At 41.7% G+C, this 15,325-nt stretch overlaps 2 protein-coding genes and 1 long non-coding RNA gene across 4 annotated transcripts in view; 2 read left to right on the top strand and 1 right to left on the bottom strand.

The window, feature by feature from the left end:
* Positions 1–6,106, top strand: part of pcgf6 (polycomb group ring finger 6) — a 10,671-nt gene extending 4,565 nt beyond the window's left edge. For both annotated transcript variants that reach the window (XM_060072544.1, XM_060072545.1), the window contains 6 exons: positions 873–932; positions 1,226–1,343; positions 2,930–2,957; positions 3,632–3,730; positions 4,626–4,712; positions 5,328–6,106. In XM_060072544.1, the coding sequence (XP_059928527.1) occupies positions 873–932; positions 1,226–1,343; positions 2,930–2,957; positions 3,632–3,730; positions 4,626–4,712; positions 5,328–5,378 (443 nt within the window). In that variant the 3' untranslated portion in view covers positions 5,379–6,106. The remainder of the gene's footprint in view (positions 1–872; positions 933–1,225; positions 1,344–2,929; positions 2,958–3,631; positions 3,731–4,625; positions 4,713–5,327) is intronic.
* Position 6,107: 1 nt separating this feature from the next.
* On the bottom strand, positions 6,108–9,381 carry LOC132472775 (alpha-internexin-like). The gene is made up of 3 exons (XM_060072542.1): positions 8,243–9,381; positions 7,429–7,553; positions 6,108–6,889 (listed from the first exon to the last, which is right to left on the bottom strand). The coding sequence occupies exons 1-3, from the start codon at positions 9,320–9,322 to the stop codon at positions 6,664–6,666; spliced, it is 1,431 nt and encodes a 476-aa protein (XP_059928525.1). The 5' UTR covers positions 9,323–9,381; the 3' UTR covers positions 6,108–6,663.
* A 720-nt stretch (positions 9,382–10,101) lies between these two features.
* LOC132473416 (uncharacterized) lies at positions 10,102–13,470 on the top strand. Its single transcript, XR_009529370.1, has 4 exons — positions 10,102–10,207; positions 11,442–11,560; positions 11,936–12,150; positions 12,572–13,470. It is a non-coding gene; the product is annotated as an uncharacterized LOC132473416 (long non-coding RNA).
* The last annotated feature ends 1,855 nt before the right edge of the window (positions 13,471–15,325 follow it).

Below are 15,325 nucleotides of genomic sequence, written 5' to 3'. Positions count from 1 at the left end.
AGCATCTGTCTGCGTCACACAAATACCCGGCGCATTTACTGACGCAAATGACGTTTAGAAATGTTCAGCATAGAGTCCGAATTCTCGTTTGTTCGTTCCCTATGTAGTGCACTATATCATGAACACTATAGGGAATAGTGAGTGAGTGAATAGGGAACGATTTCGAACACAGCTCATGTACCACAGCTGTGACCCGAAAATGGTGCAGCCGGGTGTGATGTGTGATGTAATTTCGCCGTGCGAGCAGACCGGTAGGTTTCGAGCCCCTCCCCTCTCCTCTCGCAGCAGTGAGTGAATACGGCAGGTCAGCGCTACATCATATGTTTTCCACCTGTGGCAGTTAATTTCAATTTGCGGGGCTTTTTAAGTTGTAAAAATAGCTACCACAGCTTTTCAAAAAATAAAATTAAATAAAATAATTATTATTAAAAAGAAATTATCGCCTTTTTATCGGCAACTTCAGACGATGGAATCCATCTATCGGCAATAGTCGATAGAATCGACTATCGGCCCATCCCTAGGGCAAGTATTATACTAAAGAAGACATGAATCACAAAATAACAGTTGCGGTGTCTCCTTTTGATAAGGTATATGGCCCTGGCTATGACCCAGAAGGCCAAACAAATGGAGGATTGTTTGAAATAACACCTTGTATCAGTTGGAAAGGCACTGGCCTTTCCAACTGCATTAAGGTCGTGTTATGCATTCATAACACTATGAATGTGAACACAGAGAGACACTAGAATACACCAACATTCTACATTAGTTATACTAGTATTTAGTACTTCTTACAAGACCCTTTGTTTGATAAACTGTTGCATTGCAGAATAAATGTTAAACTTTATTATCATGTCTACCATGATTCTTTGCAGTAGAGCGAGATCAAATGTGTAACTTCTACAAACAGAGAGGCATGGAGGTGCCAAAACCAGGTAATACAAACTTTGCACTTTTATGACCTGACAAACCTTACTAAGTGTTTATGCAGACTAACTTTTACTTTGTCCATCCTGTTTCATGTCTTCTGTTTCTTTCCCTCTCCCTCCTCCTCTGCTTTTTATCCCCTCCTTCTCCTTCATTTTCTTCTTTCTCCTTCTTCCGTCTCCTTCTGCTCCTCCTCATCTTTATTTTCTTCTCTTCTCCTTTCTCTTCCTCCTACTCCTCATCTTTATCTCCTCTTCTTGATCTTCCTCTACTCCTTTCTCCTCCACCTCATCTTCTTCAGTGGTGCTGTCCCCCCCGACTCCCACTGTTGCACGTAAGCCCAAGAAGGACACGTCCACCCACTCCGTGTTCACCATCCCCCCAGAGTTGGACGTGTCTCTGCTGCTGCAGTTTGTAGGGTGAGCCTCTGCTAGACTGAAGGGGTCTCAACCTGGAGGACAGCATCCATTAGTGGGTCACAGCAGGGGACAAGTTGACTGTGGGATTTGAATTTTTCCTACATATATATACTAGGGCTGTAACGAAACGCGTATCGAAACCGCGACACTCAAAGCCACGAACCTGTCTCGCGGTGTGAGAAGGCAGAAGCGCGATACGTCCGGTCAAATTGTCTAAATAATAGTCTGCTGACACCGCCCCCTCTTATCGATGCCGTAAGTATGCGACGAGATGCCCTCTCTGTGATGACAGCTCTCCGTGGCTACGGAGGATTGCATTTCTCCACAGCCGCATCTGCGATATGAGCAACATTTCACGCATGCCAAGCGTGAAAAAAATTGCCTGTGTGATCCCTGTCTCTATTGTTTTGTATGATTTGACCGGCAGTTTGTCTGCTTATAGGTCGGAATGAAGCGGCCACCGATTATTGACAGGATGGATACTTTATTCTACCGGACTCGTTCGCTTCTTCACTAGACACACACGCTACCGCTCGCTCTCCTCGCTTGTCCACTCACTCGCTGACGTCACTCACGCACACACGTACGTACACTGCCTTTCTCGCGCACACGCATACGCTAATCGTGACACATGCCTCGTTATTGCGACGTTCATGACGTTCATGTTTTTTTCCATCTATTGAAAGTTAGGCTATTAAACATGTTGCACTCTATACGGCCTGATGATGTCATTATTTAAGCTATAGCCTAATAAGAAGCACTAATAGGATATTTGACTAAACCAACCAAACTAGTTGAGGGTTTTTGCCTACCTGCAAGCATCCTCTAACTGCAATCTTTGGTTATTTATTTATTAATTTAGCTATACTTTAATAGTATTCTTTCTTTTCAAATCTGTTCAGTGTTCCAAATAATTTTATTAAATGTTACATTAAGTTAATTGTTAGATAAGTGTTGTTTAAATAAAATGCTTTTTAAATTGTTAAAAATCGTGGGATGTATTGAACCGTGGGTCAAAAATCGTGATACAAACCGGATCGTGAGTTGGTGTATCGTTACAGCCCTAATATATACGGTATATACAATTTATTTTGAAGAATGTTTGCATCTTTTACTGCACAAAACAATGTATTTGGCTTGTCATTCCATTTGTTGCCAGATAGTGTCTCTCTTGTGTTGCTGCTCCATGCAAAAAAGCAACTAGACTTAACTTTAGCTATAACGTGGCCATTGCCCTATATGAATGACTGCGTTATTACCGAGATCGAGATGTAACGAGAATCTAATTATTTCATTGTTTTGCCTAAAAAGAACATGCATAGTTATTTTTGTAGCTTATGCTGAAACAGCCACTTTCACGCATCACAATTTTATTATAGGAAATACAACTTTACTACATGAAATAAGCATTGACACATTGAATCATCAAATAAACATAAAAATATAAATATAAATAACTAAAAAGTACAACTGACTTAAATTGGGGTCAAGACAAGCACTGCATTATATTGGAGGTGTGCTATCAATGCGTATTATTGTGAAGGTAAAGTGTAATACTAAACATTTTATTTTGTTTTTTCCCCCAGTGCTGAGGATGGTATCAAAAACTACAAGGTAATAATTAATTTAAGGTCTTGTATTTATGTGGAACAATTAAACCTGATCCTATCCTGTCAAAACAAAGTGGTAAGACAGAGATACCAGAGTTAACCTGATGATGACAAAGTATACCGCTACAATGAAATGCGACCGAATTAGTAGGAATCAAAGCAGGTTGATAATTTCTGATAACTTCATAATTAGTTCAGTTGAACTGCAAAAGGGTCCAGAGGCAAAAAAATATATAAATTTTGAGCGATCCCATTGGTAAAAAAAAAACTATTTATTTCGCTTCTTATTCCCTTATCCTTATTTCGAAAATTGAAAATGCTGTCTTGATATCAGACTAAAGCTTAACTCAACCGAATCATAACGTTTAAATCGATGCATCAACCGATTCTCGGTCATTTTAAATCGATTCAGGGGCCCACGTATCAATGTAGTCGCATCTGTGTTAATCCAACCGGTTACCGTTTTGTATCGGTGAACCGTTACACCCCTAATAAATATAAGATCGTGTAAAATTAAATTTCGAATGTTTTTCCAGTCTATTGTAGAATAAGGTAACCTTAACGCTTATGGCTGAAGGTTTCGCCAAAGAGAACGGAACTTAAATCTGTGAGTTTGCCACTTTCAGAGGTGAAAGTATAAGTCCCAAATAACTGACTTGGCATTGTCTCGTCCCCCAGCCGCTGGAGAGGCGCTACGTTCGGGTGTCTGGAGAAGCCACGGTGCGCCACGTGGAGCTCTTCATCAGGAGGAAGATGGAGCTCAGCCCCACCTGCCAGGTCAGTGTTTACAGGTCTCTTAAGACAATAGTGTTTGTGTGTGTTTGTGAAGAGTCGTACGCCTGACAATGGAATATGAATAGACTTATTAGGGAACAATTATAAAAAAAGAAATTACCGTATGTCAGAGTTTTATATTTGGCACAATGCTTAATGATACAATTATCTGTCCTATTTAATCATTTAGCCGATCTCAAGCAGCCAAGCTTTGGATACTAGATAGTATCTAAAAATAGTAGTATCCCTGGCAGTGCACAAATCTAGGTAATGCGGAGCAACATTACTCTGATAGATGGAGATGTTAATACATTTAATGCATTTATTACAAGGTCTGAGATTGCATTATTGATTGGCACAGCAATCAGCTTCCATTTTCGATGATGGTATATTTTAGTGTTATAATATAGGTCTACCGTTCAGCTCTGCTAAGGATTCCAAGCCGGGCTGGGCCTCCGGGTATTAGGGGCTGCAGGTTTACATGGATCAGATTAAGAGCTCAGGGTCAGGACCAAACATAGAGCAGAACAGGAAGTGGGCAAAGGACAGGAAGAGGACAGGAGCATGATCAGCTGGCATTCAGACTCTTAATGCTATTAGAAGTCTTTGGTTTTTCTCAGTTCCCGCTTGGGAACCGGGAACCGCTGGGATTATCTATTTATTTTTATTTTCAGTAATTGTCCCCATTGCTAATTGCCAACTCTTAAATCTGTCCTTGATTCAAAATACATGCTCACGGTATATCTTACTGTTTTGTTGACCCTCAGCAAATTATTTCAATATACCTATATTTTAAAAGGTTCTCCAGGTCTTGCATATACAGCTGCCTTATGATTCGTCGCCCAAAGTAAGTGTAGTGTGTGAGGTTGTGGTGTGAGATGTGCTTGTGCTCCCCCAGGTGGACATGGTGTGTGGAGATCATCTCCTGGACCACGACCAGTCCCTCAAACAAATCCAGAACACCATGGGAGAGGAGGCTGTCCAGGTATGTACACTTGGTTTCTCAATCACACTGTCTCACAAGTTGGTCCACAAGCCGTAGAGACAAAGGAGAAGACTTAAAGGCACCCAGTGCAACTTTATGTAAACATTCAATGAAAAATAAACATTCAATTTCTAGTCTTTTTTACACGTAGTAAGTTTCAATAACTCCATACCATTACATATCGACATTCAAGGAGCAAAGATGAGACGTCGTTGTGTGGTGAGAACTGATAGAAAATCGTAAACAACAACAATCGCCAGTGGGGAGAAGCCATTTTTCCATTGACTGGAAGCCTGCTTTATTTATTGTAGGTTACAAAAAATAAAGAAAATGCCGGCATTGTTGTTGTTATCGATTTTTTGTATCAGTTCTCACCACACAACGACGTCTCATCTTTGCTGCTTAAATGTCGGTATGTAATGGTATGGAGTTATTGAAACTTACTACGTGTAAAAAAGACTAGAAATTGAATGTTTATTTTTAAGCCTCGAAAGTTGCACTGGGTGCCTTTTAAAAAATAATATCAATATAGACACTCTGATAACTATCTGTATCCCAGAACGGTGTGTAGGAAGTGTTACAACTATTTTTAAATCAATGCTCTCCCCCCTGTAGGATGGCCTCTTGGTGCTCCACTTTGGCCTCGTTCTACCAAACGAGTCCTGAGCACGAGACCCTCCTACGGACATACACTCAGTGGGTGTGTCTGCTCATCTCAGGCTCCCGGCACCGCCACCTACTGGGCAGACTGGGTCCTGCTGGGACTAGTGAGGTAGTGTTTTTTTGGGGGGACAAATGTATTGGAGACATTTGCGAGAGAGGTAGGAAACCTGCCCTCCAAATAAGTAACGTCGGAGGGAGAAACGGACAAACCAACATAAATGCCTTCCTAGGAGAGGTTGTCGTAGGAGCGCACCACTACTCAGGAAGTTCTTGCACCCAACCCCATCCCTGTTCCCAAGGGATCGACCGTCTGGACCATCACCCCATGCCTGTTGATTGCCATGGAAATGGCTTTATTTCCTCCACCAATGGTCATGCTGATGAGGTCGTATGTTGGGACAAAGCACAGCGACTTTGTAATAATTGTATGCGTTTGTTTTGCGTTTACGTTGTGGGATGGAGAATTGATTATTTAAAAGAAAAAAAAAAAAGGGCTCCAAATGCAATTACCTCTTACTAGCGCAGTTACCAAATTTATTTTTAATTTATTAGGATTGAACTTACTTGTACATTATCTTCTGAATCAATTGCTTCCACGTTGAGTGACGCACGTCATCTCCCAGCTTCTCACTTCCGTACAAGCTTTTTTTTGTTACTGTTTTGAGACCTGTAGGGAACTGTTTTTGAAAGTACTTATTTGCGTGTTTAATAAATATTAGTGTGAAACTGAGCTCCTTTTTAATTCAGTGTTTATTCATGGCATTTAACAGTCGTAAAGGATCAACTCTTAATCATTACATTTATTAATCATTCACCTTAATCCTGGTATATTTTATAAACAGGGATTTGAGGCGGCCTCGTCACAAGACAAGGCTTTTCTTGTTTCTATTCGCGATATCCATAAACATGTTTACAAACACAGGAATAACCATAAATGAACTATTCTATATTCCGGTATCAACAGATTAATATGTATAAGTACATAATTAAGTAAGTTGCATAAGTACTTTATTTTCAGTAAGTAGATTTAGTAATTGTCTCGATTGAGAAGGAGGTAGACAAATTCTCCCACTGCCCATTCTCCCACTAGACAAGCATATACTCGTCTTGTATATGCTCTACTAGACGAGTAGAGCCTAGCTTATTGATAATAAACAGCATAGTTAAATAAACCTGAACACTCCTGCCAAACATTTTAAAATATCTTGTATAACTGTTAAAGATGCAACCGGAACAGAATAGATCAGACCCAAAGTCGAGTCACGCTAAGTATTCTCTTTGGGTTTGTTTAGCTGTTGGAGTTGACGTCTGCGTCATCATCGTTCTTCATCTCCCCGGGCTCTTTAGCAGTGTTCCCCTCTGGGGAGGCTTGTTTCTCTCTGCGACTGCTCCCGGTGGAGCTCAGAGAGGAGCGGGGCAGGGGGAAGCCGTAGCCGCCGCCCACGGTACTGTGGTTGGACACGCCAAACGAGACGCCCGAACTGAAGTGGCTCTCCTCCCCTTCCAGCAGTTTTCTTTTGGACCAAGAGGGAAAGATATTAATATTCAGGAGATGTAATGACTTACTCTGACAGGAATAGAGACGACAGTTGGTGTGGCGGAAAGGTTGACCTCTCTATTCTTTTCATTTTCCGTCTTCGTTAATAGTACAGTAAATTTGTTCTGTCATGTTTTAGAACTAGCACCATGGCTCTAGTGTTGTCTAGTGGCTGCCCACCGGTTTTGGCCTGTGGCCTCATTTTTATTAGAAAATGTATTGCTATCACAACTTGCATCTGCTTCAAACACATCTTTTTTTTTTTATTCTTTACTCTTAACAACATCAAATCACAATACGTTTTTAGTTTGCTTTGGGATACAAGTCATGTATATACCTTGAGGTATCAGGAATGCATCATCAAACAGGTAACTTATTAGTTACTTATTAAAGACCACAAAGTTGAGGACACATTCTGTTCTATATGTTCGTCAGCCATTTAGTATTCATCTCGATAAAAGGATTGTAACGATGGGGGCTGCCAAGCTGCTAATTGGTTGGTCTGCTAGCTGGTACCTGTATGCAGCGATCTCCATGTCCAGTGCCATCTTGATGTTGAGCAGCTCCTGGTATTCCCTCATGTGCTGCGCTGTCTCACTCTTCATGTTGCGCAGTTCACTGTCCAAGTGGCCAATAGTGTCCTGGAACATGCAGAAAGAGAGGCTGAGTGGGTGAACGCCAACCCTCATCTCAAGGCTAACACTTTACTGTAATATAATATAATATACAAACATACAATTGTGTTATTCAAGTAGGCTACCTTTTCAACTTTGTTTACATATTTTCTGATTGATATTGCATTAAACTTTTACATTATCACTTTTCTTTTTCTATTCAAATGTCATCTTTTGTAATCTTATTTTAGAAAAAGATAGAGCGAGTGGGTGAATGAAAGTGAGAAAATTGCCCTATTATACCACTAGCTGTGACAAAAACTAATGAGACGAATGACTGATAGATCACTCAATCAGGCCCTTCGAACAAGTACACTTTAGCCTTATGACTCAGACTCAACACCTTCCATTAAGAAGGATTAACGTGCCATCTTTAAGGCCACCACCTTCTGATCCAATAAGGGTCCAGGGTGGCGGTTGAGGTGGTTGATGAACCGAGATAAGTGAATTAAAGGTGAATCGTTTGGACACCGTTTGGGTTAGTAGTTGATATAGTAGCCTACGTTTTCTGCGTTATTGTGTAATTAGAATGGACGTTAAAGCGATGTGCAATCGATCTCCAGTAAAAGTCAAACCTGAAATCCTAATCTATTCAAACGTTCCACAAAATAAAAGCAATAATCAATGTTATCATTGTTCCTGGTGTCTGCTCTTGCCTGCATGGCGGCTATCTCCGCACTGTGTGTGTCCTCCGCCTCCCTCATCTGTCTCTCCAGAGACTCGTTGGCCCCTCGCAGCGTCTCAAGCTCCAGGGTCTTGGACTGCAGCTGCCTCCGGAACTCGTTGATCTCCTCCTTGCTGGCGCGCATCGCCTCGGTGCCCCGGATCGCCTGTTCGTTCAGGTTGGCGAACTTGGACTTGTACCACTCCTCGGAGGACTGGAGGTTCTTTGACGCCACTGCCTCGTACTGGTTCCGTATCTCCTTCAGAGCCAACGTGAGGTCGGGCTTGGGCATCGCCACGTCCACGGACGCCCCCTGCGCCGCGGCGTGCATCATCGCGCTCAGCTCGTGCATCTCCTCGCCGTGCACCTTCCTCAGGAAGGAAATCTCCTCCGACAGCGAGTCCACTTTGCGCTCGAGGTCCAGGCGTGCGAGGGTCGCGTCGTCGACGTCTTTCCGATACGACTTGAGGGTCTGCTCGACCTCCTTTCGCGCCCTGACCTCGTCTTCATATTTGGCGAGGAGCTTTTGGTGCTCTTCCTCCAAGTTATCCCGCTCGATGAGCACTTGGTTCTTCTCGGCGTTAAGCTCCTCCACCTGGGCGCGCAGGTTGCGCAGCTCCTCCTGGTAAAGCTCAGCGACGCGCGACGGTTCTTGTTGTTTGCGTTGCAGCGTGACCAGCTCGCTCTCCAGGGCACTATTCTGCTGCTCCAGGTGCCGGACCTTGTCGATAAAAGTGGCAAAACGGTCGTTCAGCCCCTGCAGCTGCTCCTTCTCGCTGGTCCGAACCAGTTTGAACTCGCTGTTGACCGCGGAGACCTGGGTTGAATCCACAAAGTCCCCGGCACCCGGGGTCCTCCTATAGTAACCGAAGGATGACGCGGACGCGGTGTTGCGAGACGACGACCCCTGCAGAGATCTCAGGGATCTGGTGTCAGCTGAGCCGCGAGACACACTTCCAGCGCTTCTCCCGCGCGAGGAGGAGGAGGTGGATGTGTTCGAAAAACGCGGGGAATCCCCGAAAATCTTTCGATAGGATGAAGAAGAATAGTGTTGGTCTCCATAGTTCGTCATTGCGGCGAGACGACAACGTAGAGGGGGAAGGCGACAGACTGATTTACTTAAGAGCTTTAGTGGAGCTTATAAAGGACTGCGGTCACGCAATCTACACTTCGGAGTAGCGCGCCCTCGCCGTCTAAACTTAAAGGATCGATTGCGCATCTAGGTTGTCTTTTACGGTAAAACGCCGACAGGGTGCAATGAAGTTCACCTCATTAAGTGAGAAACAGAATGGCCACGAAAGTGGTTCAAAAGGGAATTTAACATTTAGAAAAATTAGGTGTAGAAAAATGGAAAATACAAATTATATATAGAAGGAGGTCTATGGAGAGAATACAAATTATATAGAAAAATTACCTAATTTTTTCTCTGCTTTTGATTCCCCATCGTGTGAATGCTGTATCAGCATTCACTCTAAATATTCAAATCTTTATCATTATTCTTCCGCCCCTATGTTTGGTCTACTCCTGCATACTTTCAGCTACTGAAACCATTCAACTATCAAAATGTGCACCGCTTTAACGACATAATTGCATCATTTATACTTTTTTCCAGAATCAGTTTAATTTCATACCGGCTGCGTATATTTTTTGGCACATGATAAGCTCCTCTAAGATGTTTGGGAGACCTGTGGCTTAATTATGATCTGCCATAATAAATAAAGGGCGCCATGTAATTCTGGCTGAGTTATGGTTTATGTCTGGTTAACCAGCCGACAGGATGATGAGCGGGACTGCATCTCATGACTTCGGGTGCGCTTATGGTTAACCAGCCGACAAGGTGATCTGCGGGACGGCATCTATCCGGCTAGCCATAAGGCTGCGCCAAGACCGGGAATTTTGAAGATTCATGCCCAGAGAAGAGCTCTCCAACAACAGTTTGCCGGCGTGATAACTTAAGGTAAGTTGCATAGCCTACATTTATTCTCTTTCTAAAAAAAGGTATTGTTATTACTCACATTAAGTTACTCATAGTCGTTTTATCGGTTTAAAACGCCCTAGTCATGCGCTCCACAACGTTACATTTAATAGCTTATCCTCCGTTAAGCGTTTGCTAAATGACTGAATGTATATGGTTGGATATAGAGCAGGCAATTGCAGCGAGCCGATCAAAAATTCCTTTCTAGCTAGAATATATTCTAGCCTATTTCTTGTGGATAATACGCCTTGCATTTAACGTGTATAAAGGTATTTTAGATAAGGCTATGGTAAATCCTGAATCTATCCGCGCTACCTTGAAACCTATGTCGAATGAAGTCGAGCAGGCTAGGCTAATAAGCGAGTAGGCTACGCGCTATACCGGTGGGACCGTGGGAAATATGCAGAGACAGTGAAAATAAATATGTGAATCACAGATAACCCCCAGCTTTAAACTTGCAAATCCGTTGGCCCAACTTGGCCAAAAAATGAAGAGGGCCAATCGAGACACACACACACACACACACACACACACACACACACACACACACACACACACACACACACACACACACACACACACACACACACACACACACACCAAACCCTGCGTTTATTGATTTGTCAATATGTTCAGTTATTTTTTAATTGTCCTTGTTGTTAAATGTAGGTTTGGCAAGCAAGGCAGTAGGGTTAAACTGGGCAGTTTGATTTTTGTTTTCATGCAGAAGACCAGCTACTATGTATTCCGTTGTCTGCTTTGACAATTCCGAGGAGGTGGAGGTTGTGCCCACGCAATGGTACAATAGTGGGGCATGCAGGTGGCCCCCCCACAAGGCTGAGGGAGTCAATCGGGCCATAAGGCAGCTGGAAGAGCCCCAGCATACCTGGCGTCCATTCGACAATGCCAGGTTATTTTTTTCTTCAGGTATGTATCCTTAAATAATTACCTGATCAGTCATGATATCAATAAATACAATCCTAAATTCAAGTTCTGTTCAACAGATAACTATCTGGATTGTCGCCAGAAGCTGCCACAGGCTCAAAACCAGACTGATTTGGTATCAGAGGCCGAAGACCCGACAACAGACCGCAGACCCAAAAGAAAAATCAAGTATGACTTTTATGCATCTCAAAATGCCTCTTTTTATTTGTGCAAAGCCAGTCTCTTTATGAACTCATATATTTGTCTTTTGTTTTGTTTGTCTCTAATAAAGGCCAAGTAGACACGTCCGACTGGACTTTGAAAGTCAAGACCCCAGTCCTCCAAAGAAACAAGCCTTCCAAAATCTCCCTAAGACCCCTGATGTCTCTGGACCGTCCAACATCAGCCGCTGTAATTAAAGTCTTTAGTTTTAAATACATGTAATTTAAAAGTTGCTTTTTTTAGTGGAGATGATAGATGAAAAAATATGTAAAGTCGGCAGGGGCATCATGCTATCAGAGGCTGTGATCAAATGTGTGGAAGTAAGAATTAATGTGTTACACTCCTCCAGCCGTCACTTGATATGAGTGATATATTCACTCTATATATATATATGGGTATATATCCTTGGAATATAATAGATAAATAGATAGATGGATAGGTAGCTGGGCAAATTAATAGATTAATAAATAAATAAAAATGAATGTACAGACAAAAATGCATGCGTTGAAGATTTAAAACTGCCTTTTTATAAGCCTACTAAATGTTGCTTTTTTTATTTTACAGCTCTTCTGCGTGACCTGTTGGTTAACCAACAAATCCTGATGGACCAGCAAAAGACCATGATACGCATGATCCAAGACCTCCACAGATCTATCCAGGGAGGTCAGAAGATGTCCACCACCTCCAGCCATACTGCCTATTTTCCGCTAGGGGATAAACTGGCTCTGGAGGCCCTGGAGGGCGACCTGGCAAGCCAGCGGGACCTTCGTCAGGAATTGGTGAGCTGCTTTTGATTTTCTTTGTTTCCCATACATAGCGCAGCGCCACAGAATCAACACTGAGCGCTAAATTTATTCTGCTTTTTTTTTCTTTTCTTTTTTTTATGTTTAGTATGATATAGGCTACCATGCTGAAACACACCTGGCCAAAATTATTGTTAATTCAAAATTATTGTTAACTAAAACGATGTGATTAATATGAAAAACGGCCGTCAGAACCCCGTTTCTGGGAGACAACACACAGCCCACACAGCCACAGAGCATGCACCTATCTCCCGTGATAAGTTATTTTGGCAATGCTTACAGTTTGAACTTTGCGGGAAGAAGATTGTAGCATGCATTGCAGTATTGCTGTTTAAATCCAGTTATATTTGTTCAAATCACTGACACAAACTTTCTTTGTGTGCGTCTTCAATTTCAGATGCAGTGAGGCGCAATCCATCCTGTTCAATCGCAAACGGATGTGCAAATTTGCGGATGCCATTAAACAATGGTTTTACTGGGCTGGGGATAGGGAGGGAGGAAGGAAAAAACACCAGCCGGCTCCAAACCAGGAGCAAACTGATTAAATCGAATAAAAGATACTACTTTAAAATATTTTGTTTAATTATTTGTGCATTATACACATAGAAAATAAATTAACAATGTAACTTATGAGGTTTGGGTCAGTTATTGGGATCACTTTGGGTCAGTTATGGCTTCTTTTTGGCAATGGTCTGGGGATTTTGGCCACTCTTAGGGATACTTCTGGCTACATTTTGGTATTCCAAAATTGGTTTTGGCTGGGTTTTGGCCTTTTGGCACAAATTTGGGCCGTACATCATTCCAAAGCATTGCAAAAATGGCATGCCAGTTTTGGGCCATAAGATTTTTGCTATATGGTTAGAGGCTAGGTGCTTGCTAGGTGTATTAATTTCAAAAATAACTGTTGCTCAGCAATGATGGGAAATACTATCAAATGTATTATTTATACCAGCATGAATTTTACCGTACATGCAGGCCTATAAACACACCTTGCCCACTGCATCCGTCCGTTGACGGATCTCATTGACTTTGCATTGGGCGATCCTGAAATGGATTGTGGGTCCGTCCGTTCCATCGGCTCCATCTCTTGCGTTCAGAAGTTGAGAAAATTTCAACTTTTCGGGCTGCAACGAATCCGTCAGCCAATCAGATCGTGGCTCCGTCGGGAAATACCACTCCCCCATCCGTCAGACACGCCTTCCGTCGTCCATTGCGTCTGCCGTGTATTCCCGCCGATGTGGCAATGCTGTATGGTTATGCTATTGAGAGCCTAAATAAATGGACTACAAGTTAATTACGAACGATTATTTAAGTTTAACATTTTGTTCAGCAAATTTGACAACTGACTGAATTTCAGGTTGTACTTTTTTCAGTGTTACCCCTTATGTTTCATTTGATAAAAACGACGGTGTTACTCCCTATGTTTTAATGGATAAATATCGACAGTGAAACCCCTTATGTTTTTTTCATGACGACCGATGAAAAACGACAGTGTTACACCTTATGTTTCATTTGATAAAAACGACAGTGTTACCCCTCATGTTTCATTTGATAAAAACGACAGTGTTTCCCCTTATGTTTATTTCATAATGGCCGAACCTGAGATGTTTAGAGTGTTAACCTCCGAACTTATCAATGCACCATCACGACACCGAATGAAGTCATCACAATGGTTATACTTGACTTTATAATTCGCATGAAATAGAAATAAGAGTGTTCCAAAAGAGGACATCAACCAGACTTGAACCCCGGTCTCCAGGGGGTTAGGCAGAGAGCACTCCACTGCACCACTGAGGCGATGACAAAACACAATAATCAATCATCAATAAAGAGGATACACCTAACATTAAAATGTATGTGTGTATTTCTATTATTTCCCTTATGTTTTTTTTCATGACGACCAATAAAAAACGACAGTGTTACCCCTTATATTTTATTTGACAAAGACAACAGTGTTACCCTTTATGTTTTTTTTCATGACGACCAGTAAAAAACAACAGTGTTACCCCTTCTGTTTTTTTTCATGACGACCAATAAATAAACAACAGTGTTACCCCTTCTGTTTTTTTTCATGACGACCAATAAAAAACAACAGTGTTACCCCTTATGTTTTTTTTCATGACGACCAATAAAAAACAACAGTGCTACCCCGTATGTTTTTTTTCATGACGACCAAAGAAAAACGACAGTGTCACCCCTCATGTTTCATTTGATAAAAACGACAGTGTTACTCCCTATGTTTTAATGGATAAATATCGACAGTGTTACCCCTTATGTCTTTTTCATGACGACCGATAAAAAACGACAGTGTTACCCCTTATGTTTCATTTGATAAAAACGACAGTGTTACCCCTCATGTTATATTTGATAAATATCGACAGTGTTACCCCTTATGTTTATTTTCATGACGGCCGATAAAAACAACAGTGTTACACCTCATGTTTTTTCCATGTTGACCAATAAAAAATGACAGTGGTACCCCAGTCAACATTTTTGCAGGGAACCGAACCTGAGCTGTTTAGAGTGTTAACCACCAAACTTATCAATGCACCACTAAGACACAGAATAAAGTCATCACAATGGTTATACTTGACTTTATAATCCGCATGAAATAGAAATACGAGTCATCCAACAGAGTCCATCAACCTGACTTGAACCCCGGTCTCCAGGGGGTTAGGCAGAGTGCAATCCACTGCACCACTGAGGCGATGACAGAACACAAAAATCAATCATCAATAAAGAGGATATACATGACATTAAAATGTATGTGTGTATTTCTATTATTTCCCTTATGGTTTTTTTCATGACGACCAATAAAAAACAACAGTGTTACCCCTTATGTTTTTTTTCATGACGACCAATAAAAAACAACAGTGTTATCCCTTATGTTTTTTTTCATGACGACCAATAAAAAACAACAGTGTTACCCCTTATGTTTTTTTTCATGACGACCAATAAAAAACAACAGTGTTACCCCTTATGTTTTTTTTCATGACGACCAATAAAAAACAACAGTGTTACCCCTTATGTTTTTTTTCATGACGACCAATAAAAAACAACAGTGTCACCCCTCATGTTTCCTTTGATAAAAACGACAGTGTTACTCCCTATTTTTTAATGGATAAATATCGACAGTGTTACCCCTTATGTC

Source organism: Gadus macrocephalus, chromosome 15, assembly GCF_031168955.1.
Source record: "Gadus macrocephalus chromosome 15, ASM3116895v1".
Classification (NCBI taxonomy): Eukaryota; Metazoa; Chordata; class Actinopteri; order Gadiformes; family Gadidae; genus Gadus; species Gadus macrocephalus.
This window is presented reverse-complemented; position numbering and strand designations above follow the sequence as displayed.